General features: G+C 46.9%; 8 protein-coding genes across 8 annotated transcripts; 3 read left to right on the top strand and 5 right to left on the bottom strand.

Moving 5' to 3' along the window:
• Positions 1-1,213: 1,213 nt before the first annotated feature.
• Positions 1,214-2,757, top strand: N7483_008943 (uncharacterized protein; the record flags this gene model as incomplete). The annotated part of the gene is made up of 2 exons (XM_057092370.1): positions 1,214-1,695; positions 1,881-2,757. 2 exons carry the CDS (start codon positions 1,214-1,216, stop codon positions 2,755-2,757), a joined length of 1,359 nt encoding a protein of 452 aa, XP_056943544.1.
• Positions 2,758-3,404: 647 nt separating this feature from the next.
• On the bottom strand, positions 3,405-5,377 carry rfeD (uncharacterized protein; the record flags this gene model as incomplete). Its single annotated transcript, XM_057092369.1, has 5 exons — positions 3,405-4,082; positions 4,183-4,596; positions 4,738-4,886; positions 4,941-5,109; positions 5,264-5,377. The coding sequence occupies 5 exons, from the start codon at positions 5,375-5,377 to the stop codon at positions 3,405-3,407; spliced, it is 1,524 nt and encodes a 507-aa protein (XP_056943543.1).
• Positions 5,378-7,191: 1,814 nt separating this feature from the next.
• Positions 7,192-8,238, bottom strand: N7483_008941 (type 1 glutamine amidotransferase; the record flags this gene model as incomplete). Its single annotated transcript, XM_057092368.1, has 1 exon — positions 7,192-8,238. One exon carries the CDS (start codon positions 8,236-8,238, stop codon positions 7,192-7,194), a length of 1,047 nt encoding a protein of 348 aa, XP_056943542.1.
• A 1,224-nt stretch (positions 8,239-9,462) lies between these two features.
• On the top strand, positions 9,463-10,847 carry N7483_008940 (TauD/TfdA family dioxygenase; the record flags this gene model as incomplete). Its single annotated transcript, XM_057092367.1, has 4 exons — positions 9,463-9,765; positions 9,828-10,093; positions 10,161-10,421; positions 10,484-10,847. The coding sequence occupies 4 exons, from the start codon at positions 9,463-9,465 to the stop codon at positions 10,845-10,847; spliced, it is 1,194 nt and encodes a 397-aa protein (XP_056943541.1).
• A 1,447-nt stretch (positions 10,848-12,294) lies between these two features.
• N7483_008939 (uncharacterized protein) lies at positions 12,295-12,585 on the bottom strand (the record flags this gene model as incomplete). The annotated part of the gene is made up of 1 exon (XM_057092366.1): positions 12,295-12,585. One exon carries the CDS (start codon positions 12,583-12,585, stop codon positions 12,295-12,297), a length of 291 nt encoding a protein of 96 aa, XP_056943540.1.
• A 1,467-nt stretch (positions 12,586-14,052) lies between these two features.
• N7483_008938 (anaphase promoting complex subunit 2) lies at positions 14,053-16,924 on the bottom strand (the record flags this gene model as incomplete). The annotated part of the gene is made up of 3 exons (XM_057092365.1): positions 14,053-14,415; positions 14,466-16,373; positions 16,442-16,924. The coding sequence occupies 3 exons, from the start codon at positions 16,922-16,924 to the stop codon at positions 14,053-14,055; spliced, it is 2,754 nt and encodes a 917-aa protein (XP_056943539.1).
• A 550-nt stretch (positions 16,925-17,474) lies between these two features.
• Positions 17,475-17,975, bottom strand: N7483_008937 (V-type ATPase assembly factor PKR1; the record flags this gene model as incomplete). The annotated part of the gene is made up of 1 exon (XM_057092364.1): positions 17,475-17,975. One exon carries the CDS (start codon positions 17,973-17,975, stop codon positions 17,475-17,477), a length of 501 nt encoding a protein of 166 aa, XP_056943538.1.
• A 1,383-nt stretch (positions 17,976-19,358) lies between these two features.
• N7483_008936 (uncharacterized protein) lies at positions 19,359-21,140 on the top strand (the record flags this gene model as incomplete). Its single annotated transcript, XM_057092363.1, has 3 exons — positions 19,359-19,881; positions 19,944-20,416; positions 20,472-21,140. The coding sequence occupies 3 exons, from the start codon at positions 19,359-19,361 to the stop codon at positions 21,138-21,140; spliced, it is 1,665 nt and encodes a 554-aa protein (XP_056943537.1).
• Positions 21,141-23,397: the final 2,257 nt, after the last annotated feature.

The raw sequence follows: 23,397 nt of genomic DNA, 5'->3' as shown, positions 1-23,397 counted from the left end.
TTGGACTTGGAGTTGCATATGCCAGCAGTGAAACAGGGACATCTTGACCACTGACTCGGAGGTCTATGGCAGTCCTCTAGGGCTTGTATATCCCTATCCGAGACCGTGACCATTGTGGATCTCACACTGGCACTGACAAGAGTTGAACCCTTACCCAGTGCCGTCTGCTATAAACTTCAAGTTTTAAGGTTGAACTTGAAGTTTTCAAACATTTGGACCAATCTCATCATGATGTACCACCGTGACCTTACTACGTGCAACTTGAACCTTTACTACTAGGACCTCGGGAGGACTAGTGATCAGGTACTGTGATCGCAGCCCTTTAGCGCTCATGGCCCTGTACGACGGATATTGACAGGAACGAATACGTGTCAAGGCTACAATTTGCATTCCATTTATCCGAGCCCAGGCCCCCAGAGCTCAAAGAACCGAATCTCATACTAACCAGGGCCGACACAATTGAATTTCCAATATCTACAATACTCCGCATATATCCCACTCTCTTGAGGGGTAGGTGGTATACTTCAACTCAAATACAACCTTATCCACAGTAAGCACATCTCAATGCCCACTAGCACCTGGGCAAGTGGAGTACGAAGTTTCAGGGTTCAAATGTTCTGAATAGCCAACATTGAGACCCCTTGACTCCCAACCCCTCCCCGAGCTCCAACCTGAACCCCCACTTTATGCACTCCACCGCAATGCAGTAACATTCAAACAATATGTCGATCCATTCCAATTAACTACAAATATCCCGCACAACAGGACTCGGCGCTCGTCATGGTGTCCACTTTGGGCTGCACGGGATCCTGAATAACACTAAAATATCTGCGGCATTTGAGATCGGTTCAATTTCGCGTGCGCGTTGTTTGCATGCCAAGTACCTGAACTTGAGCGATACAACATACTTGCGACTCTCCCCAGGTGTGGTACTTTGTTCACAGCCTGAATTTGAATCTCGAGTTACCGCGTCCCAAGGTTCTCAGTCTCAAGTCTGCGAGATAAGGACTGCTGTCGCGATTTCAACCCCACGATCTGGTCTCAATCCGTTGACAATATCTTCACCAACTGGTAATTGATTCCAATCGCGCTGAGTTTCGGAGATCCACTGAAAATATCCTCAACTCGCGTCGTATTAAAACACCTAGAACTATTACTCGCTCACTATTGACACGAGAATACCGGCAAAATGCGCCTAAACAGAAAAGCATCAATGCTTCAAATCCTGTCAACCCTCCTATCCCTCTCAACCACTACTCTCCACGTCCATGCGCATCCTCACCAAGCTCAAGCAGAGACACAGTCACCAGCTGTACACGCAAATCCGAGAAGTAATGCAAACGCAAATTCTGTCTCTGTCACTGGTGGCCATGAAGCGACCCTCTGGGCAACCCATTACAATGGAAACATCTACACCCTGAGTCTCAAGGGAGACAACCTCTCCCTTACCGATACACAGAAGACATGTGGTGATATGCCAAGCTGGTTAACTTTCGATGCGGAGGCCAAGATACTCTACTGCTCTGATGAGAGTGGAACTGCGGATCCGGATACGCATGGCACGTTGAGCGCTTATTCTGTTGGTTCCGGAGGGAAATTGAACCAGGTAGCCAAGGCGGAGACAGTTGGTGGTAGTGTGAAGAGTGTGATTTATGAAGCTGGACAAGGCCAGAAGTATATTGCCATTGCGCATTAGTAAGTTATCTTCCCCTCTCAGACTACCTAGATGTTCCCTATCCAGTTTACCTTTTTGTTTTGGTTCGAACGGAAACTTGGTTTAAACCAGGCCACATCAGATCTAATCAGATCTGATCCATCTATACCACAACCTTAGAACAACACATAAATCTTTATTGAAACTTCTTCTAACAAATTTACAGCGAAGGCTCTGCCGTCTCAACCTTCAAACTACCCCTCACAAAACCCAAAAACACCCACGCCAAACAAGCCCTCCACTTCACGATGTCCCACAACGGCTCAACCCCACAACAAGACTCTCCACACCCCCACTCTGTCTTCCTCGATCCCACCGGCTCATTCCTAGTTTCCCCAGATCTAGGCGCCGACCTACTCCGAATCTACAGTATCGATCCCCACTCCGGACATTTACATACCTGCCAACCGGTGAATGTAACATTCGGGTCGGGTCCACGACATGGATTATTCTGGACAGATGGGACGAATAACGAGACTGCGAATGCAGGTGGTGAGTATGGCAGACCGACGCATGAAAGACAGATGGCTGCTGTTGGGAAGACAATCCTGTACCTCGTCAATGAGATTGGAGGGACGATGATGACTTTTGATGTTTCTTATGCGAGGTCTGGGTGTTTGGATCTACAGCTTAAGGATACAGTTGTTCCGTATCCTGGAGAAGGTTCTCAGGATGGTATCATGCCATCTGGTGCGACGCCTGCTGAGATTCGCATGGTTGGGGATCGGTTTTATGTTTCCATTCGCAGTGATGATGGTTTTGCGCCGAATGATTCGATAGTTACCTTGGAGCGGGATGCGAAGAGTGGAAATGTGGATGTTCTGAGCAAGAGTGATGCGTGGGGAAAGGTGCCACGGACGATGGTGATTAATCGGGCGGGCGATTTGGTCGCGATTGGAAACCAGGCTTCGTCTACCGTTGCTATTGTGAGACGAGATCGTACCACCGGGGATCTGGGGGAGGAGGTGGCTATTCTGAAGGTTGGAGAGACAGGCACGGTTGGAGCAGCGGAGGGATTGAGTAGTGTTATTTGGGCAGAGTGAGATTTCGGGATGGCTGAATGATTCAAGTTATTGTTGGATGTTCAATGTAGATTGATCGACTTTTTGGACAGAATGTAAATTCGAGATGGGCAAGACGAGTACTACTCCTAATCTTCAGTAGAAGCAAGGTCAATAAGTAAATCTCTGCTTCGTCTCTTTCTATCTCAGTAATAACAGAATGAGTTGCAGTACAAGATTGCATCATATCAGCGTGAAATCAGAGAACCTAAACCAAAGAACCAACGGAAATCATGGCCAAGGTGGCCAGATGAAGAATAACCCACACATGAAACCTCATGAACCCCAAAGATGCCCCCAAAAAATTGAAACCAAACCGAGCCGACCACAGAAAGGAAAGACATGACGTGAAAAAGAAGAAAAAAAGAGAGAGAAAAGAGAAAAAAAAGGCCAGCTTTTTGCATGGTGGATATTCGGAAGCCTGTACCGAAAAAAAAGGATATGAGAAGAATGTATGAACGGGTGAGACGACGTGTCTGATCTCAAGTCTTCTGATCTTGGTCTTGTCATATCATCAAAAAGATGGGATCATGAAATATAAATAAAAGAACGACCATGTATAAAGCGTTAGTCATAACATGCATAAGCCATCAGCCTCATGGAGGGAGAGGGAAAGGAAACAAGTTGGATCACTTGAAATCCAACTGGAAAGATTTCCATTTCCCTCCCACCGTCTGACATCGAGGGCACCCTCTAGCACTGGGGTAGCTGGTCGGGCCATGCTGAATATTGTTCATCCCATTGCCTGGGCTGCGGTAAGAGGTTGGTGGGCTGGCGATGAACATGGTGACACACTCCCGGCAGACACCACAGATGCATTCTGTACAAGCAAAACACTCGTTCAAGACCCATGGACGTTTACATTGTGCGCAGTAAATCTGAATATCCTTGTTGCGGAAGGATGCCGGGGTGGGGTTGGAAAACCGATGATGCTGGCGCTGTGAAATGGGCGGGATAAGATTGAGGACTGGACTGGAGTCGGAGTTGACGGAATGGGCCATCCCAGACGCCGATGACGGGAAGTTCTTTCCAGATGCCGTGGACATGGAGTCAAGTGAAGATTCAATAGACGGAAATGGTTCTAGATCGCTATCTCGATGGCTGCGAGGTCCCTCAAATGGTGGAGGGGTAAGGGATTTATGTAGAGGCGATGCAGCATAGGAATGGGGTGGGAACGCCCGATGGGATCCAAGAGGAGGCAGACCTCCAGATTGAAATGCTGGGGGTAAAGATGATCGGTTCTTGGGACCAACTGGGGCTGAAGTGACGTTGGCGAGTAGCGGGGCAATGGTTGGGGACCGACCAGCCTGAGGGAGTGTCAGTGATACAGGTTTGTAATAGTAGGGAAACTGCCAGGATTGTGTGGAGAAAAAAAAATTCAAACGAAACACATGGGATGAAATATACCTCTGAATATCGCTCATCATCAACTTCAGTAGCCGAGGTTGCTGCTTCGATAAGATCTTCCCATCGTTTGCCTTGCGCCCAAGCCGCGGTCTGCGGTTCTGCTGATAACGCTTTACGGTCGCCTGAGACTAGGGCGCCGACCGAACTCTTTAGACTTTTGACGTTCATGCTTAGGCTTACGAGCTGATTGTGTAATGGATGATTTGCGCGGACGAGCGATTTTTTCCTTGCGCTGAATCGGGGGCAACGTGGATGAGCGACCGGGGGTGAGTGGTTGAGGATTGACGGAAGAAGACCACGCGGGCGCGCTGAGAATGGTGGCAACGATTCTTGCTTAAAATGGTCGCGCAAGGAAGGGAGTTCAATCGATGAGCGCATACGGTCCTGCGTGATATCGGTATCGGAATGAGTGTCCTAGGGAAAAATAGGATCAGCGAATTGCGCGGGGCAAAAAAAAAGTAGAAGGTAAAAAAAAAAATTTTGAGTCTCCTTTTTTTTTTCCGGCGTAGGGGGGAAAATAGAAAAAATAATCCAGGAATTCGACACAAGCCTTACCATGTCAGTATCCCAGTCAGATGCTAGGCGATGATGGTGCAATTGTGCAAGTGCGACAGCCGCCGTGGCCGCGGCCGGGTGGGGTTCATCAGCTCGAGGTGTGGCCGGGGAGCTGGCATCTGCGACATATATGTCTCTATCCGCTAAATCTGTAGGTAACCGTCAGTCATCTGGAGGCCCAACTGATACATTATTGCACTGACCGTGACGGCGCCTCGGCGGAGTAGGATCTGGAGGAGAAAGATGAGCTCTTTGGTCCGGTGGGGTGTTCACCATCAAGAGAAAGCTCTCCTCGGTCGCCGGGAGCTTCGGGATATAGTGATTCGGATGCGCCCGACGAATATGCTCTTGCATGGAGCGATACCGCTTTTCCTGTAACCAGGTGATCAGAGTGGTCCTTGTACTCAGCTCTAGCATTCTTTTATTTATAGATCATAATCATAGATCATATCGATATGGATAACAGTGTCCTCGACTGCAGATGGCGATAACAGAGTGGGGCGGGGAGGGACGATGAAGCACTCACTCCCAAGCATCGTTTGCGACAATTGGAACCATCATTATTCTTGAGAGGACAGACGACTTCATTGTTGGCATCAGTGACCGAGAAGGAGCTAGTCAACGAGCTTCGAGGAGGCATGTTGCATATATAGACCCTCTGGGGGTTTTAAAGAGGATAGATAGAGCCGAGAGGTAAATGGGAGGGAAAGGAAGAAATGAGGATCACTTTGAGACCCAAAATCACCAGAAACACCAAAATGGAGTCATATGAGAATCACCATTACTAGGAACTCCTCAAAAGGTTCAAAGGTTCAAGTGCTGGGGGAGATTTGTGGAAGAGAGAGAGAAAGAGAAGATGGAGGATGCGTAGTGCGGTGCTGGGTGTATTTACCGTAATTAACGTATTCTATTTCCCCCGCTTGCATTTTTTTTTCTCCTTTTAATTTTTTGGTAATTTTTAATTAATTTTTGGATTCTATTCTATTTTCATTCTTTCCTTATTGTATTTCTGATTCTTTTACATAGAGAACATGTTCCATGATTCTTCCATGGAGTCCCGCCAAAAAAGAGGGGGTGCATGCATGAGCTTAGCCTAGAATCAACGAACACTGGCAGTTATGCCACCTCGACACCTGTAAAAAAAAAATTAATTTCAAGGCTCCTATATAATTTTAGAAAATGGATGAGCATTTTTATTAATATTAAAAGTCTTCTGGATCATAAATATTTCTCCATAGTCTCCAGCTATAGCTATAATTCCACAATCCCACAAACGGAGCCCCTCCAAAGCTCTCCCCAGCTCCAGAGAGCTAAGGAGGGGAGCTCCGGGTGGCGAACGGTAATACCATTACCAGCTGCCTAAGTGGGATAAGCACTTGAGATAATAAGGACAAAGAATAGAAATAAGTAATAAAATCAAATCATAAAGAGAATAATAAATTAGATAGATTCAGATCGATCTCAAAGAGAATGTCTTAAAGAATATCATGAAGGTCAAATTGGTCACTCCATATCTATCAAGTGCTCAAGCTTCTCTCTCTCCCCTCTCTTCCTTCTTCCCTTCAGCCGACCTCACCCGTTTCCCCCCAACTCAACTTTTCAACTTTAAGTCTCTCAACTTCCCGTATTACTCTCCGTACACGGTAGTACCGGGGCACATGCCGATGAATAGCATCTCAAAGCAGTCTCATTGGTCCAGCGGGGCTCATGACCTCCAATGATCTTTTATCTATTGGGCGGCAAGGGCGCCATCCCGGATGGGGATGGCCGTGCAGGGCAAAAATTCTGCTTCAAGTACGGATTAACCTGGTGCAATACCCCCCCAAGAAGGATGTTCACCTGTCAATTTGTCCACCTGGTCAGCTATTCACAGCAAGTACCTAGTCATGATTTGACTGACAAGGTCTTGGGACTAATGTTGCTCCTTCTGCTGGCCTAAGTCTCCCGAAAGCGGCGGGGGTGGAGCTGTGCTGAGCTCGAGCGGAGACGGTTCCATGTTCCGGAGCTGAGCTGGGTTACGTTACATATCGTTATTACAACCTATTTACAAGCTATCACTAGACTGAAATTGTTCGGAAATACGCTGCCTAGCTGCGAAGCTGCGAAGCTATCAGATTCATCCGATGAAAATGTTCAGCTCCTCATATTTTGCCGAACATACCTCTAACAAGGCAACCCATTTCCTTTTTTTTCTTGCCACTACCGAGGGGTGATGAGTGCTGCTTACTGTCTATGCACAGGGTGTCTCAGCTGGACTCTGCCAGATATCAACCCTTGCGGCAGTCGTAGATCCATCGGGCATCCCGGATTCGTCATGCAAGTCATGCAAATTTCTCGAAATGTGTTTCACATCTTAATCAAAAACCCAAAAAAGACTCCACATGCAGATCTTGATACCGATATAATGAATCTACTAATAACTAACAAATGCCCTCCCCCAACGTTAATTTAAGGTCATGTCGAATCAAGCGGAGGTGTAAGCATACCACCAATTGTGAAGCCGCTACCATTCACAGCTCCAAGGCCACCCTTTTGCCGACCATCCTCCCCCGCGAAAAAAAGCAAAACAACATCGGCAGCAATTTTCGCCTCATCCTCATCTTCACCATCAAGTCCAGAACCAATCCCCCGCTCAATCTGCTCTATAGATGAAGCTACCATTTCCGCCGACCAACCCCGCCGCTTCCCAAACTCAATACACAGCGCACGATTCCCGAATACATCGAATTCGAAATGGCCTTGGTAGCTGAGCACACGGCCGGGATAATAAAGTCCTTGTATGTCGCACATAGCACTGCATCCGACATTCACCCATGGTGATGGGAGGGAAACCTCCGCTGTTTGTGTTTTTGCCTTAGCTGCTGGCGTAGGCACGACAATATCGCCATGGATTAACTGGATGCAGAATGGCTGAACATCACGCTCTGGTTCTTTATCCAAGACAGCGAAATGCGCCTTGAATTCTTGTGTAAGTGTTATTGGATGAATGCCCATCTCGAAGCCTTTCTCCGAGCGCTCCACATGAAATGTTGAGGATGGATCTATCGCGGGGTTTGAGAGTAGAGCCTGCGCGATAAGCTGGTGTCCGAAGCAGGAACCGAAAAGCTTAACATGGGGAAAGTTTGCATGGACAGTCTGGATGAAGGACTCTAGATTTCGAATCCAGGGATCTTCATCGTAGGCTGAGGCTGCGGATCCAGTAATGAGGATAGCATCAATGGCTGGAGGACTGAATGTATCGAGTCCAACCTCTGCTGCGGTATATGATGCCCTGCGGAGATATCCCAGCGGAGGTAGACTACCACCGACAACGTCGTAAGCTGTAACATGTACACCTAACGGGCCATTTTGAAATTGTAGATTCGCGTTTTGGTTTAAACGCCCCGCGGCTGCTTGAAGGAGGACTCGAAATTGAGAACTGTAGAGACCTCGTTTGGTGTAAACGGGTAGACATGGGACGTCGGCATCTAAGACTGCGACGTGGATTCGACGACCGGCCATGTTTTTTCGGTCTGAATAAAGTTGATACAGCGAAAAAAAAAATTGATCTTTACCAACATTGAGGGGCCATATTTACAATCTACACCAAAAACCGTCGCGCAATCGGATCGGCATACCTGATAAGGATTCTGTGAGTTATTGGGGTAATTGGGTGGAGATGTCCCGAAGAGGAAGCCGAATCCATACAGATGAAGAGGAGACAGAGATTAGATGTTAAGCAAGAGTGAGAACATTATCAATATCTGTATGGAGGCAAAGTGGACTTAGGTCCATATATTTTGCGTACTATATCGCATAGTAGTAGCCTTCAAGTTGGAGATATACCGCTGAGCCTTAACCTGAACCCCAGAACAACATGTATGGACAAAGACAAACTTTGAAGAGACAGATTCTTTCATAATAATCAACTAAGTCTTCAACAGGAGTTATGACATTATAAAGACAGCATTCTCGCACGAGAGATAGTGGGGAATGGTTCTTTAATCTTTCGATGCCGAAGTATCGGCTCGGCTCACATACGCCAGCGATCATATACAGGAACTATGTGACTATGGAGAAACAAATAATTTGAGTATGGAGCATAAATTTATCGGCCGAGTGACCCTGCAGGAACTAGATTTCATGTCCAGGCCTTTCAACTTCAAACAAATGAATCTGGGGAGAGCCGCAATCTCCAGGCTCTATTCCAACATCACTCCATGCGTCGACAGATTGACCATTGATCGTACTTTATCTTTCATACTGCATGCATACACAATCAAACTGCATATAGGTTCTCAATTTCTACTGCTTTGTGTTATCAATCTACTTCAATTTTATGACCCGAAACAAGTCGCGATCGGCTTAGCCATCACAACATCGACCCCCGCAAATTGCGCCATAATGCTACCAACCCCAATCAGCCTGCACGAAACACAAACTGACTCAACATGTTAACCCAAGTTCCAAGGTCCAGTATTACTGGATCTGGGTCTGACGGGAAAACACCGCGATTCGCAATCCCTTCATCCTATAGGTGGCCAGATCAACCTTCGCACGCCATACCGTCCACTTGATTCCTCACGATGACAAGCACCATAACGACATTCTTCAATGTGTAGATCTCGGCCGGAAGATTTTGAGAACAGAAATAAATAGTCCTCGATCACCCTGTTCAATGTATTTCTCCAAAAGTTAGTCTCATACAGCGCAGCTCTTGTTTTATCCTAAAGGCTTCATTTCATTATGGCTCCTGCCGCTACCTCTATTGCGCCTACCGCACCCCACAACCTCGTCAAGGATGCCCCTCTACATATTTTCCCCGATGGTCTGAGAACCACAGGTCAGCACGAACCTCTTTACGACCACATTGTACCCTTCGACAAATACCCGAAGCAAATCACGGGCCCTACGGTTTGGAATCCCGAGGAATACCGCTCCAACCCGGAGAAATGGACACATCAGTTTACGCCAGACCAAATTGAGGAACTCAGCAACGCAGCTGATGCTTTCCTTGCATCCAAGACCCCGCTTACCGGTATCAGCAAGGTCCGTGCTACACAGAGCAAAACTATACCAATTATACGACAGTGTGAACTAACTTCGCGTAGGGCAACTTCCGTGTACCTGTACTTGCTCCATACCTCGAGGAGCTTCGGTTGGACTTAATTGACGGCAAAGGCTTCATCCTGTTCAAGGGATTCCCAGTGCGGAAATGGGGAAACCACAAATCTGCTGTTGCGTACATGGGTCTGGGAACGTATCTGGGTTACTTCGTTAGCCAGAATAGCCGCGGCCATGTGCTCGGTCACGTCAAGGATCTCGGCGAAGATGCTACACAAATCGATAAGGTCCGCATCTACCGCACGAATGCTCGGTATGTTAACCACTACCCATCAAGCCTAAGCCGTAGCCAGGACTAGCACTAACATGATCATCTTCAGTCAATTCTTCCACGCCGATGATTCTGATATCGTCGGTCTACTTTGCATTGCGAAGGCACTAGAAGGCGGCGAGTCAGACCTCGTCTCCTCGCACAATGTCTACAACACACTAGCTATTGAGCGTCCCGATGTGTTGAAAACCCTCACAGAGCCAATTTGGTACTTTGACCGGAAGGGTGAGACGAGTAAGGGACAGGAAGAGTATATCCGTACCAGCGTGGTATACCTTGAGCGCGGCGAGAACGGCCGTGTTTATACAAAGTAAGATTAACCCAACCACTCTACCAAACGAAGAAATCAAAAAATACTAACACTATTGTCAGATGGGATCCCTACTACGTCCGCTCCCTAACCCGCTTCTCCGACGCGGGAATAATTCCCCCATTAAGTCCCGCCCAGCTAGATGCTATCCAGGTGTTAGAAGATACCTGCAAACGACTTTCCCTGCACATGGTGCTAGATATTGGGGATATTCAATTCCTGTCTAACGCGCATATCTTGCACGCTCGCACAGAGTACACAGATCATGCACCTCCTGCGCCGCGCCGACACTTGATGCGCCTTTGGCTTGCCACACCTGAGAGTGAGGGTGGATGGAAGTTGCCGTTTTGGGATAGTAATGAGAAGAAGAGAGGTGGAATTCAGGTTGATGATCAGGCTCCTGTTGCACCTTTGGATGCGGAGTAAAAGATTTGGAGATGGGCCAATGTGAAATGATTATTGATAGTTGATAATGATACCTTTTTGATTTTTGTTAAACTTCGAGTCATCTGTATTTGGAAATCATCATCAATGGTGGTAGTAGCTTTGATATGAAAAGTTTGAGCACCGACAGTGTTGGGCCCGGGAGTCCTTTTTTTCTCCTTTGACGGATCTTGGAAGCAGTTCCCTTTTTCCCTGGCTTAGCCTGCTAGTACTGTCAACTGGTCCAATTCGGCTCCAGATCAATCCAGTTTTCACGAAGCAAAATTGATCACCATTGGTCAGGTTTGACTTCTGTCCGATTCCGCATCTTCGCCATCAAATTCTGCAGATGTATCAACGCACACGCATCATGGAATATTTTCAGGCAGTACTGCCCAGGTGGCTAGACCAAAAAAAAATCAACAAAATAAAAGATGCAAAAAGAAACTCTCCCTCGGGGAATCGAACCCCGGTCTCCCGCGCTTATCGGTGTTAATGACAAGCGGAAATCATGACCACTAGACCAAGGAAGATGAGATAGTCGAGTTCCACTCGACCACTTGGGGTGGTTGATGTCTGTTTAGCAACTTTTGGCATTATACTCACCACTTTGCAGACTAGCTCATCCAAACACTGTCAACATTGAACCTCCCAAGGATAGCCACAATCAGCACTTGAGGTGACGGCAAATGCTTGTGGGTCTCAAGTGCTATTATTTGATCGCTTAAATCTAGACAGGAACTAAATAAAATTTTGTTCTAGGCATCCAGAACCTTGGAATCTATCAACTTCCAAGGTTGAAAATTTTCAAGTTGCTCCAAGTTCAGAGGCGTACTCTCATCCGCGGATATATCATGGGTTGTTCTATGAGCATCCCGACCTCCAGCATTTCAACTTGAAGTTCAACAAGTTCCAACATTTGAACTTGAAGGCTGACTCGGAGATCGACCTCGGGAGGACTTTCAATCAAGATGATGCCGAGGAGATGATACTGGGAAAACTCTCAGTGTGTCTGGAGAACTCCACTAGGCATTGATGGATTGGCTTTCTGAATGTATTCAAGTTATGCTACGCTCATCATAATGCTCTTCTATACATAGGTAGGAACATTCAAGTTATGGCAGCGTAGCCTTCTAAGTTGCTAAATAGTGCGTCAGGAAACATGACCGGGATTATAGACTTATCAATTAAGAGAAACCTTGGAAGTATGTCAAGAGAAAGTATCCATTGATTGATTGGACATCAAGTTGGTAACTGAACGATGGAATTGCCCAGGTGGGAATTCAAATTATTTCGAGGCAAAAATTACCCAGGACTCGGAGGTATTGATTCTCCCTTCACGGGCTTCCAAGATTCAAATGTTGAACCTTCAAGTTGTGCATCTCAGCGCTTCCAGGGTTTAAAATGGACCCTATTATTGCAAAATTAGCAGCCGGGACGAGAGACGCATTCAGTGAGGCAAATTTCCTACAGGGATTATTCCGCCGACCAGACAGGCCTTGTCCACAACGTTCCCTGCAACGGCTAGAGCTCCTCCACGGCCATATTTCTGAGCGACATTTTCAATGCACGTCCAATAAGTACACCCAGCAGCGCTCCCAGTTCGACCAGCACTAAATCCATTAAGGAAAGTATTCAAACATGCGGTCCATTCATTTACTTCGGTCTGGGTTGGGGCAGAGGAGGTCTGGCCGGACACGGAGCTGGCCAAGAGAGCGATAGTGAAATGCAAGAGCTTCATTGTGATTCAAGTTGCTATAGTATATTAGTTCAGATTAAAATTTCTGGATGTGGAATATCAGGAGTGCTAACACAGCTTATATCTGAATAGGATTCGGAGGCTTCAGTTTTCAGCACTTAAGTTTGCCAATTCAGAATTTGAAGGAATGTTTTTGAGAAAGATGAGAGCATTTATAGTAGAGCTAATTGGAGATTGAACACTGTGACATACTCGGACTCTTGGTATTCAATCCGACTCCGAGCCTAAGTCCTTACATGTATACTCACTGGCATTGGCTCCAAACTTGAACCTCATCCGTCAACAGATGAAGATCGTGATTGCCGAATATTTTCTTTCATTATCCTTGTTCCTAGCCCCCAGATACAGTCTGTACTACATGGGCATACATAGTAAGTCTTTCTAAAGTGGCTATGCGCAAGCTCTGGCATCCAGATGGATGGCTCTTTCAACCTCATATTGAGTGAGACGTTGTACGATCCCACTTTTAATTTTCTTTCCCTCAAGTGCATGCTCTCAAGTACCACTATCTGCTATGGGAAATTGATGGATCTATTTAGATCACTAAGAATAATATTGTTCAATTATGGAAATAATATTGCCTTTATCTAAAACCGAGAATTTTTCAGCATTTTCCTAGTAGTATGTTTTGATCACTGGCAGCTAAAATGCAGGTACAAACCCAGGTGCCTGAAACTAGGAACTGTTAAAAGTCTCAGGCTCCAGACCATGATCGATTGATACTACACTCACCCGTGGACATGCGCCGTAGTGGATTCATGTAAGTTCTATTCAACCCTGATGCTATTCGAATCAAATTAAAAATTCCAGTCATTCCGTATGGATAAGGGCCGGACTGATCCTCGAGTTATTGATAAATTTACATAATATCTGAAGCCAGTAACCTATGATATCAGTCCTTGATGTCCGGGGCCTCGGGAGTAAGAAGGTATGGCAAACATGCGGGGAAGATTCATAGATCGTACACCTGCGCATGAAACCTACTATTAACCTCACGTTACTTCCTTGTATCGTGTGCTACGGACATCACTTGAGAGTATCTGGCTTCACTGGCACACTTACATAGTCTGGCCACTTGAAATTGGCACAAGCAAACCCTCATGCCCACTGCCTGGGCAATCGACTGTAGCTATAGCCCGTCTAATTTGCCTTTATTAGCAAAATGACGACCTCAATTTCGAAAATCTTAAACTTTAGCTGGACTTTTAGTCGTATCTATAGGTAAATGGTTGCCGGAGGGACCCAAAGAGCCTCCAGTACCTAAGTAGTAAAGAGGTCTAGTAGCTCTACTGGTATTCATGTGGTCAGTCGTCAAGCACTGACAATTAACAGAACATGACCAGCTCAGACACTCATAATATTAACATTGAAGATTCATATCAATTCAGGGGGTATATAATACATAAGTGACAACCAACGCCAGACCAAATGCGATACTGCTCCATCATACTAGTGTACAAGCTTGTAATTTCCTCCACTGACAATCTCCAATTTCCCTCGAGTGACCATCCCAGCTAAGAATTCACGCAACTCTTCATTACTGAAGGGGAAGCCACCAGGGACGACAATTTTCAACATCATGACAATGCGCTGCAAGGGCATTGCACCTTGGTTCGTGAGCATACCCACAATAAATTGCCAGTGCAGATTCATCTTCTCCATCGCGGCAGCCTCAGTCGTTTCCTTTACCGCGGCGGCGGCAGCGGCTTCGGCTGCAGCTGCAGCGTCAGCAGCATCTCCCACAGAATTATCGTCTCCTGTTTCGGAGCCAGCATTCGCTCCTGCGCCATGATCATCCTCCGTAGGAAGGGTCTCGAGAACTCGGAACCGGTCACGGTGGATTTCAGATAGAATACGCTTACTGACCCAGAATAGACACGCGCTGCGGACGAGGGAACGGCCATCTCCAGTGACTGTGCGAGTTCATCTACCGTTTTCACGACAGGTTCACCGGAATCGCCATCCTCTTGGAATGCGTATATCACAGTGGCTTGCCAGGTGGTGACTTCATCGGTGAAGCTACGATCGCTCAGTTCTAATTCCACAGTAACCTGACCCAGACCATTCCGCCATGTAAGTTTCCGTGATTGCTTGAGTGTTTCAAAGCCCGCAGAGTATTTCTCCTGCATTGAGAAGATCTCAGCAGGGACCTTGAATTCCTGGTCTTGGAGCTCAGGCCAGAAGAAGCGGGACAAGATCTTTGTATGAAGCTCTGGGATACCCGGTTTGGGGATGGGTCTGAGGGCGACGCTCTTCAATGTCATGCGTTGCGGCTGTTTACTAAATCCTTGATCATTTCGCACGACAGCATCGACTCTTCGAGAATCGGATATATCACGCAACATAACCTCACATGCCTGTAAAGCGGAGTCGCCGAACCGCACCTTGAGAAGCTCCAGAACCGATATCTCTTGATCAAATTTTTCACGTTTCTGTATGAGACGATCTGCCAGAAGAGTTTGAAGTTCTTTCACAAATGTCTCTTTTGAGTCAAACAAACTCACAAGACTATCGATTACATCTGCACTTTTGGACTTTCGATAATCTGGTGCGGCATCGATAGGGTCGGGCACCCAGGTCATGTCATTCCAGTCCAATTCGCCCTTAGTCTGATTTAGTGAAAACTGGTGGGCTCTAGTTAACTCCGTCGCCAACTCGACCAAATTTTCTCCAGTAGAGTGTAGCGGAGTTGATTCGGTTGCCGCAGTGGCCGATGGTTCAGCCAATAAGCCACTAACAATCACTCGAACTGTATCATCTCGCTCCCTCAGATATCGTCTTATGGGCCGGGCAATTCGATCAAGTAGGACGCCCTTGGGATCCAGGAGGTGGAAGGCTCGAATGATAGATATGTAAAGTTGCAGAATCTGAATTGTAGAAGCGCCAGGGTGCAAAAGACGCTGGTTGATAAGGGAAATAAAGGTCTGCGTCACATGGGCTCTCGCGGCAGGATGATATGTAAATTGCCGAAGATCTTCAATGGCGCCGGAGCTGGCAGGCCAGGAAATAATGATGTCGAATAGTTCACTTGTCCGGAGCGCACCGAGGCGAGCAGTCGCAATCTCTTGCCATTTTCCCACGTCGCCGAAACTGACATCCAAGGCAGATGGTAACTCTGATCCGGCAGATGGCCCTTGGATAATAGCAAGAACTTGCACTGCGAGTCGTGAAAAGATATTCTCAACCCAGCATCTCAAATGATGGGGCACGGCGCTCGGTCTCTTCCACTGATTTGTGTATGCCGCACGTACAAACTCGGTCATCATAAGATTCATTACACTGGCAAAGACCTTTTGAGCCTTATCACCGCCAAGTCCAACTAATTGTAAGCCGTTCAGGAAAGCAAGAAGCTGATCTCGGGCCATCGTGACCGCTGGCATCTCGCCACCAGTCATCATAACCGCACGAACTTCTGGGCTTGCGTGTTTCCAGTCCTTGTAGGAAACTGAATAGAAACCATCTAATTCCATGTCGTCTTGGCTACTATCTTCGGAATCTGAGCTTTCGAGCATCGTGTCAATTCCCAAAATGATGAGCGCGTCTCGCGACAGCTCGTCAGCGAGAAGCGTGGACATCTGCCCCCAGGGCAATGAATACGATACAACTGTATGAAAGACACGCTGAAGCTGAGTCAATATCTGGCCTTGCTCGGAGGTAGCTATGAGGGGCATCATGTAATGCACGATCGGTGCTAGATAGATTCGTCGAGCTAATTGCAGACAATCGACAATTGCTCGCAAGAGGCCTTCTTTCTCCGAATTGGCAAGAAGCTATCATTCCACCCCAAAGGTTAGCATTTTCGTCATATCAACACTCTAAGCTGTAAATCGTTTCATACCTCACAGAGTCCGCCCCGTAAATTCGTGAGGAAATGTCTCCGCATCTCATCGCCATACCAATCAAACAAGTCTTTCTGTTTAAAAACCTGAGCCTGCTGAGCCGAAGCAGCCAAATATGCAAGTGCTTCCCCGGCTTCCTTGGAAGGTGGAGTAAGCCTGTCCCAGTTCTTCAAGGCTTCATTGCCATCCATTCCTCTTAATTTGAATACGAGCGCGAACCCCCGATCGGGGATGGCTAGGAAAGCTGTCGCGGCAGACCATGCCTGTTCACAGGACTGGCGATCCAATGAACCGCCCTGCGTCTGATACAACGGCTCAAATGAATCATTTCTAATCGTGCTTGAGGATTGGAAGGACGCAATCGGGGTCTGGTCGTGATCGAAACTCGATGCGAACGGTGGTCGGGCTTCGAGCGACGCGGGGGAGAAGACGGAGCCGAAGACGCGTCGACGTCCCGCATTAAGTGGGATTGAGGACATCATGGTGATCAGAATAGGTTCAGCATTGTGAGGCTGTGGGATCTGGAAAATAGAATCATATCAACTCCGTGTACCAGTTGAGTTCTTTGATGTTGTTGATGGCCCATGATGGGTCGCGCGTGATCACGTGTCCCTCATTCTTGGTGCTGCCCAAGGTTCTAACTCATAATATTTAAATAGGCAGTTATGTAGAGTAAAGGCATATTTGAATGATATAGAATTTAAAACTAGCATCGTTTCAGGCAGAATGCAGGCAGTATAGAAAAAGTTATATTTATTCTAGATCACCGAAGCTAAAGAGCGTGCTGAGATTGGCCCATATTGAGTAGCATCAACCTGATGCGGTAAAGAAACAACAACGCCAGAAATTCAATCAAGAAACATGTGTGCGACAATTCATGGGTTGAACGCTGAATGACATATGACAAGGGGGTATCGTGTCACCTCGGACATAAAAATCCGCAGCTCATAAATAATGCAAAAAACAGAATGGTTCACCTCCAGGGCCACACCACCAAGACCTGTATGGTAGAATTCAAGGAACCACCAAATTCTAGTTCTCCTCCACCTTCTCCCATTCACTATCAGTGCTGCCGTATCCAGAGCTGTCACCACCGTTACTGACACGTCTCTTGGTATCCTGGTCGCCCGGTTGGAGTCTGCCCGATGTGGCGCTGCCGGTTGCGACGGCGGAGGGAGAGGTCTTCTGGGCCACAATAGATTCGGTCTCTGTCTCGCTGTCGGCGCTCTCTAACACGGAATCCTTCTCCCTGTGACTATCAGACCCGGTGGCCTCGGCCTCGGCCTGTGCTTTCTTCTCGGCTTCCTGTGCTTGGTGCACAGCGCGAACTTCTGTTGCAAACCAGTTGATCGAGTACCATAGTCCACCACTCAGGAAGGACAGGACGATGAAGTGGATGCTGTGTGTCGCCAGCAACAGGACGAAGAAGAGGAGCTGAAGCGCTGCGAAAGTGACATTGGTCGCGATCAACAAGGTCGGGGTGGGGCCAGGCGTGAAGATGCTCGACCATAGCTCTTCCATGAAGGACGCCATGGTACTGGTTTTTTGATGAAGGGGGGTATAAAGTGCTTTGCAGGACCAAGCAGAGTGACGTCGATGGAGGTTCGGAAACAGGAATCCGCAAAGAACGGGGACTGAACGGGGATCGTGTTCCGAGCTTTGAAGAATAAGCAGTCCCGAAAGGCGGAAAGGAAGAGAGATGTGATAAGGCAAAAAAAGAGGGGGAGAAACAATCAACCCAACTCCAAAGAAATATGGATCTACAACGCTACCCCATGGGGCTCTCTTTATTTTGCTAACCGGAATCCACTGTGGATGAGATTCAGTTATATAACTACACACAATATTTCACTGCCTAACATGGCGATCAGATGCAACTATCATCCGTTTTGTCGCGGGGCACTATCATGCTTCTTATTCTGTCGCTCGACCCGAATGTCCAACGTGACCGGATATGCGTATATCCTTCTGACCTGCATGGGATCTCCAAGAAAGGTGCGTCAGACTAAGACTACTCCTTATAGTGATCTGGAGAGTTTCGGAGTGAGCCCGAACTTGAAAGCATGGTGAGCTTGGGTACGGAATAAACTGCCCCTCCAGCCTAATGCGGATATTCTCGGGTGAGATGATGCGATGATGCGTACAGGCAAGCCACTTTATATAGACTACGAGTAGAAGAAAAATGTCTCGTTCAAGTTGATGACACCTTGTATTCTAGTAGCATCATAGTATTTGTCTCTAATCACACGTCGTAGACTGACACACATACTACTCAAGTACTCCAGAGCTTGAGTGCTCCATACTGAATGCTCGCAGCTCCAGTCCATGATATCTCTCCAACTAGAGGCTAAAAGGCAAGAGGATCCCCGAATCCTTCAACTTTCAACATGAACTAAGTCCCAAAGACCCGCAATCTCATCCAACCACAATCCCTGTCTCTGCTCTCCAATAACCGTCCGAGAATGCCAATTGGTCTCACGCGATTACCCCATTACCCCACGCATAACCTTAGTTGCTGATCCACCTCCGTCTTTTCCCCATACAGCCACAGTCCGGTTCTACCAGTAGACCGCGCATTGGCGTCATTGTACACCCCAGATTCTCCCGACTTGGAGCCCCGCAAACTTCATCGGCCTTTGGCCTATTCACCAATCACAAACGTGGAATTTGGAACTTGGAATTGGCATGGTGTCGTATCAGCAGAGAGGGGGTAAACGATATAGTGGACTCTTTAACTAGCGGGGGATTTATATAAATATGATCGGGAAACCCCTTCATACCTGGGATATTGAGAATACCAGAGTCGTGGTTAGATTCAATTCATTGACCTTCAAGACCTTTCTATAGGTCATCCTAGGGATCAATCCCTTTTAATCTTCTTTCTACTATATCATATCAACTTGAAGTACTTGAGACATGGCGGACAAGCCAGACATCACTAAGACCTTCTCACCAGACGACGGCGTCATCGAGGGCTTCACACACCATGCAGAGGATATCACAGCAGATCGGGAGCCATACGGGCCACCTGGTCTGCGTGGACTAGCAAGTAATCCCTTTGTCCTGATGTGTGCAGCATGCTCAACGCTGGGTGGTTTGATTTTCGGATATGATCAAGGTGTCGTATCTGTTATTCTGGTGATGGAACAATTCCTCGGCGAATTTCCACGCATTGCAGGCTCAAGTGCCGGATTCTGGAAAGGCCTTTTGACAGCGATGATTGAACTGGGTGCACTTATTGGTGCCCTGAACCAGGGGTGGATCGCAGATAAGATCTCGCGCCGCTACTCGATTCTCGTCGCTGTTGCAATTTTCACGGTTGGCTCGATTTTGCAGACTGCTGCTGTGAGCTACGCCATGTTGGTGGTGGCTCGCTTGATTGGAGGGTTGGGGATTGGCATGCTGTCCATGGTGGCACCACTGTATATTTCTGAGATTAGTATGTGATACCTTTTGGATATTTCAAGTGGTATGGAAACTAACATTCTTACTCGCGATAAGGTCCCCCGGAATGTCGTGGAACACTGCTCGTTCTTGAGGAGTGGTGCATTGTGCTTGGTATCGTGATTGCTTACTGGATCACGTATGGTACTCGGTACATGGCGGGAGAATGGGCATGGCGTCTGCCTTTCCTGCTACAGATGCTCCCTGGATTTATTCTCGTCGGTGGGGTGGTGCTTCTGCCCTTCTCACCTCGATGGCTTGCCTCTAAGGGCCGGAATGAAGAGGCTTTGCAGAGTCTCTGCAAGCTGCGAAATTTACCTGCCACTGACCGACGCATCCGCCAGGAATTCATGGATATCCAAGCGGAAGTGCAGTTCCACCAAGAAATGAGTGCTGAGAAGCATCCCAATCTGCAGAGTGGATCAGCAAAGGACTCCTTTCTTCTGGAGCTTGCATCCTGGGCCGATTGCTTCAGGAAGGGATGTTGGCGACGAACCCACGTTGGTATCGTTATCTGTTTCTTCCAACAAGTGAGTCGCAAGTTTGCTCAGTCATATACTGATATAAGTACTAATGGCATTATAGTTCGTTGGAATTAACGCTCTGATCTACTACTCCCCTACTCTATTCGGTACTATGGGTCTTGATTCTAGTATGCAGCTTGTGATGTCTGGTGTTCTCAATGTTCTTCAACTAGTTGGTGTCACAACTAGTATCTTCACCATGGATAGCATTGGCCGACGCAAACTGTTGATGATGGGATCTGCCCTCATGGCCATCGCCATGATCATCATCGCAGTCCTAGTTGGAGTATACAGCTCTGATTGGTCTTCGCACCAGGCACAAGGATGGACTAGCGCTGCCTTTTTACTTTTCTACATGGTTGCGTTTGGAGCTTCTTGGGGTCCAATTCCCTGGGCCATCCCAGCCGAGATCTTCCCTTCCTCGCTTCGTGCGAAGGGTGTTGCGCTGGCTACCTGCTCCAACTGGTTTAACAATTTTATTATCGGTCTAATCACTCCTCCACTTGTTGAGGACACTGGATACGGCGCATATGTTTTCTTCGGCGTCTTCTGTGTGCTCTCTGGTATTTGGACTTACTTCTTTGTTCCTGAGACCAAGGGACGGTCGCTTGAGCAGATGGATCATGTCTTCAGGGATAACTCCAGCGAGTATGAAAAGGCCCGTCGCACTGCTATTGAGGCAGAGCTTCTCGAACGAGAACTGCTGAATCCTCACCGCGAGGCTGTATAAATATTCTCATGTTGGTTTCTTTTTCTTGTAAAGCTACTGTCATGGGATATTGTGAGCATAGCGATGGATTCTGTTTTTTAGTTTGACAAATATTAGTATTGCAGGGCAGATACACCAGAATGCATTTTATTTGAGCAACATCTATAATAGGTATCTGGTTTATTCTGTAACACCTGCCAGTGCCTACACCAGCACTAAAGGGATAATTTGCAACGGTAGTATCATGATGCATCACAAAAATTTGAATGTCGGAATTAAGCGCCTTTGCCATTGGGGCTCGCTGGAGGTGAGGTTTTGGGAAATCTCGTCATAAATTGGTAAAGCCAGACTCAGACAATGTGCATCAAGATAATAAAATTTGAATGTCGTGATATCTGGAGAATGCCCCTCAAAAATAAATCAAAATTGCAGAAAGAATGAAGAGTTAAATGGAATGAAGCCAGAGGATTAGAAGCAAGGGCGAAGCAACAAAGCGTTCTTGAGAGCCAAACACATGGTCTGATCGAGATCAGAAAGATGGAGATCTCCCTTTCGACGCTTCCTTATATGATATGTGATGAAGTCCATTCCCTTGTCCGACAAAAGATTTTTCTTTTCTGTATCTCTCATTACTAAGATAGGTTAGGTTGCGAGATCGCAAATCTTCGAACGACAGAGGAGCCATCTCTTCGAAACATTCGCGAGGATTTTGTGTGATGAGCGAGTTCTCGAGCCGATCTGGAAATGAATCAGAGTGGTATATATGAATTTTCCATAAAGGATCCTCCCTGTCTTGACCAGTGCCTAGGTTGACCCATCTTGTCATGATAAAAGCAACTCTAGAACCAAGCTTACGGATCTCGACCAAGGATTCTGTATTGCACTTGCGACAAGTATATGGGAAGAATCCTCTTCTTCCATCGTACACAGACTCTATATCAGCCGCTTTACTTTTAATAGATGTGTGTCTGCAGATTTCATAGTCTTGAAAAGGACTTGAGCCTGCTGATGGTTTGATCTTTGAATCTTCCCATATTCCAAAAAGTATTATATCCTGCATCCTGATATAGAGTCCAAGAGGCTCAGGACATATTTGCGCTTGTATTGAGAATAGTGTTTCGATAGGTGGGTAGCGCAACGCCTCGGAGTGATTTTGGAGCGCGTCAAACGGGTGGGGGAAGCGGAGGACTTGTGTATATGATAGAGATTCTATATTAATCCCAGCTTTTGGACCATATTGAAACCTTCTCATCGCAAGCTTGAGTTGGAGGAAGGAAATACGATTCTTTGAATGTGCGAACCTCGAATGGGTTCTCATACTCATTGATGAGTCCCCAAACCAGTCTTCCTCCATTTCATATCCTTTCCTAACACAAGGAAGTCGGCAAGTCCTGTTTTGTACCACTCCACTAAGGCCAAAACTTTCAGATCCGTCATAATGATGAAGAATGTTGCAAATATCGCAAGAAAAATATTCTGGAATATCCCTTTCAAGTCGGGCAAAGATCGCGAGTTTGTTTTTTCTGAGAGAGGGCAGCCGATAGAATATTCTAAAGATCGTATGGAGTCTACGACTGCAGAGACAAAGGCAAACGCAATCGACAGATGTGAGTAAACCACAAATTTGTAGCAATAACTCCGTCGGAAGTCCGGGAAGTGTATTCCTGCAGGAGTAAATTGACCTGGAATACTCAGGACTGATATCCTTGCGTGAGCGCGGAATAAAATATTTGGCGAGGGCTTTCAAATGATGCATCATCAGATGATTGTCAGCAGGTGTATGGTCAGAGGTTATGATGTTGACGGTTGTGGTGGATGAAGCCAGAAGGTATAGAAGGATGAGGAAAGGCAGAAATATCAACCTTGGAAGGTCATGGCTACTGGCAGAATTAATAGGCTGTTATCCGAACGGCTGATCAGACTAACCTTGGAAGGCTAAAAAAGAGGGATTAGAAATTTGCTAGTATTCTCCCATGGAACTGCAGTGCTCCTATTCCATTTGGAGGGTTGAGAGTCGACCCAATCTGGATGCGGTCAATTAGATGGCGGTGGTGAGTATGTATAGACCTCAACTTGAATCTTGCTCTTTGAATATTCTGGTAATGGAGGTATTTTGACCAGCTAGCATTTCAATCAGTTGAAATCGAACTCTTCGGAGTTCTGTACAGCCTCCAGGGCTGAGTTATTCAATCGATACTTCTATTCTTCATTCTCATCTCACTGTATAGCGGCTAGCCTACCCCTTTAGCTACCCCTGTAGGTACTTCAAGTTGCATAC

The sequence above is a fragment of the Penicillium malachiteum genome (genome assembly GCF_028827825.1).
Source record: "Penicillium malachiteum strain IBT 17515 chromosome Unknown utg000004l:1.0-4883003.0:1.0-4884900.0, whole genome shotgun sequence".
In the NCBI taxonomy this organism is placed as follows: domain Eukaryota; kingdom Fungi; phylum Ascomycota; class Eurotiomycetes; order Eurotiales; family Aspergillaceae; genus Penicillium; species Penicillium malachiteum.
The sequence above is the reverse complement of the archived record's forward strand: the minus strand, read 5'-3'. Positions and strand labels throughout refer to the sequence as shown.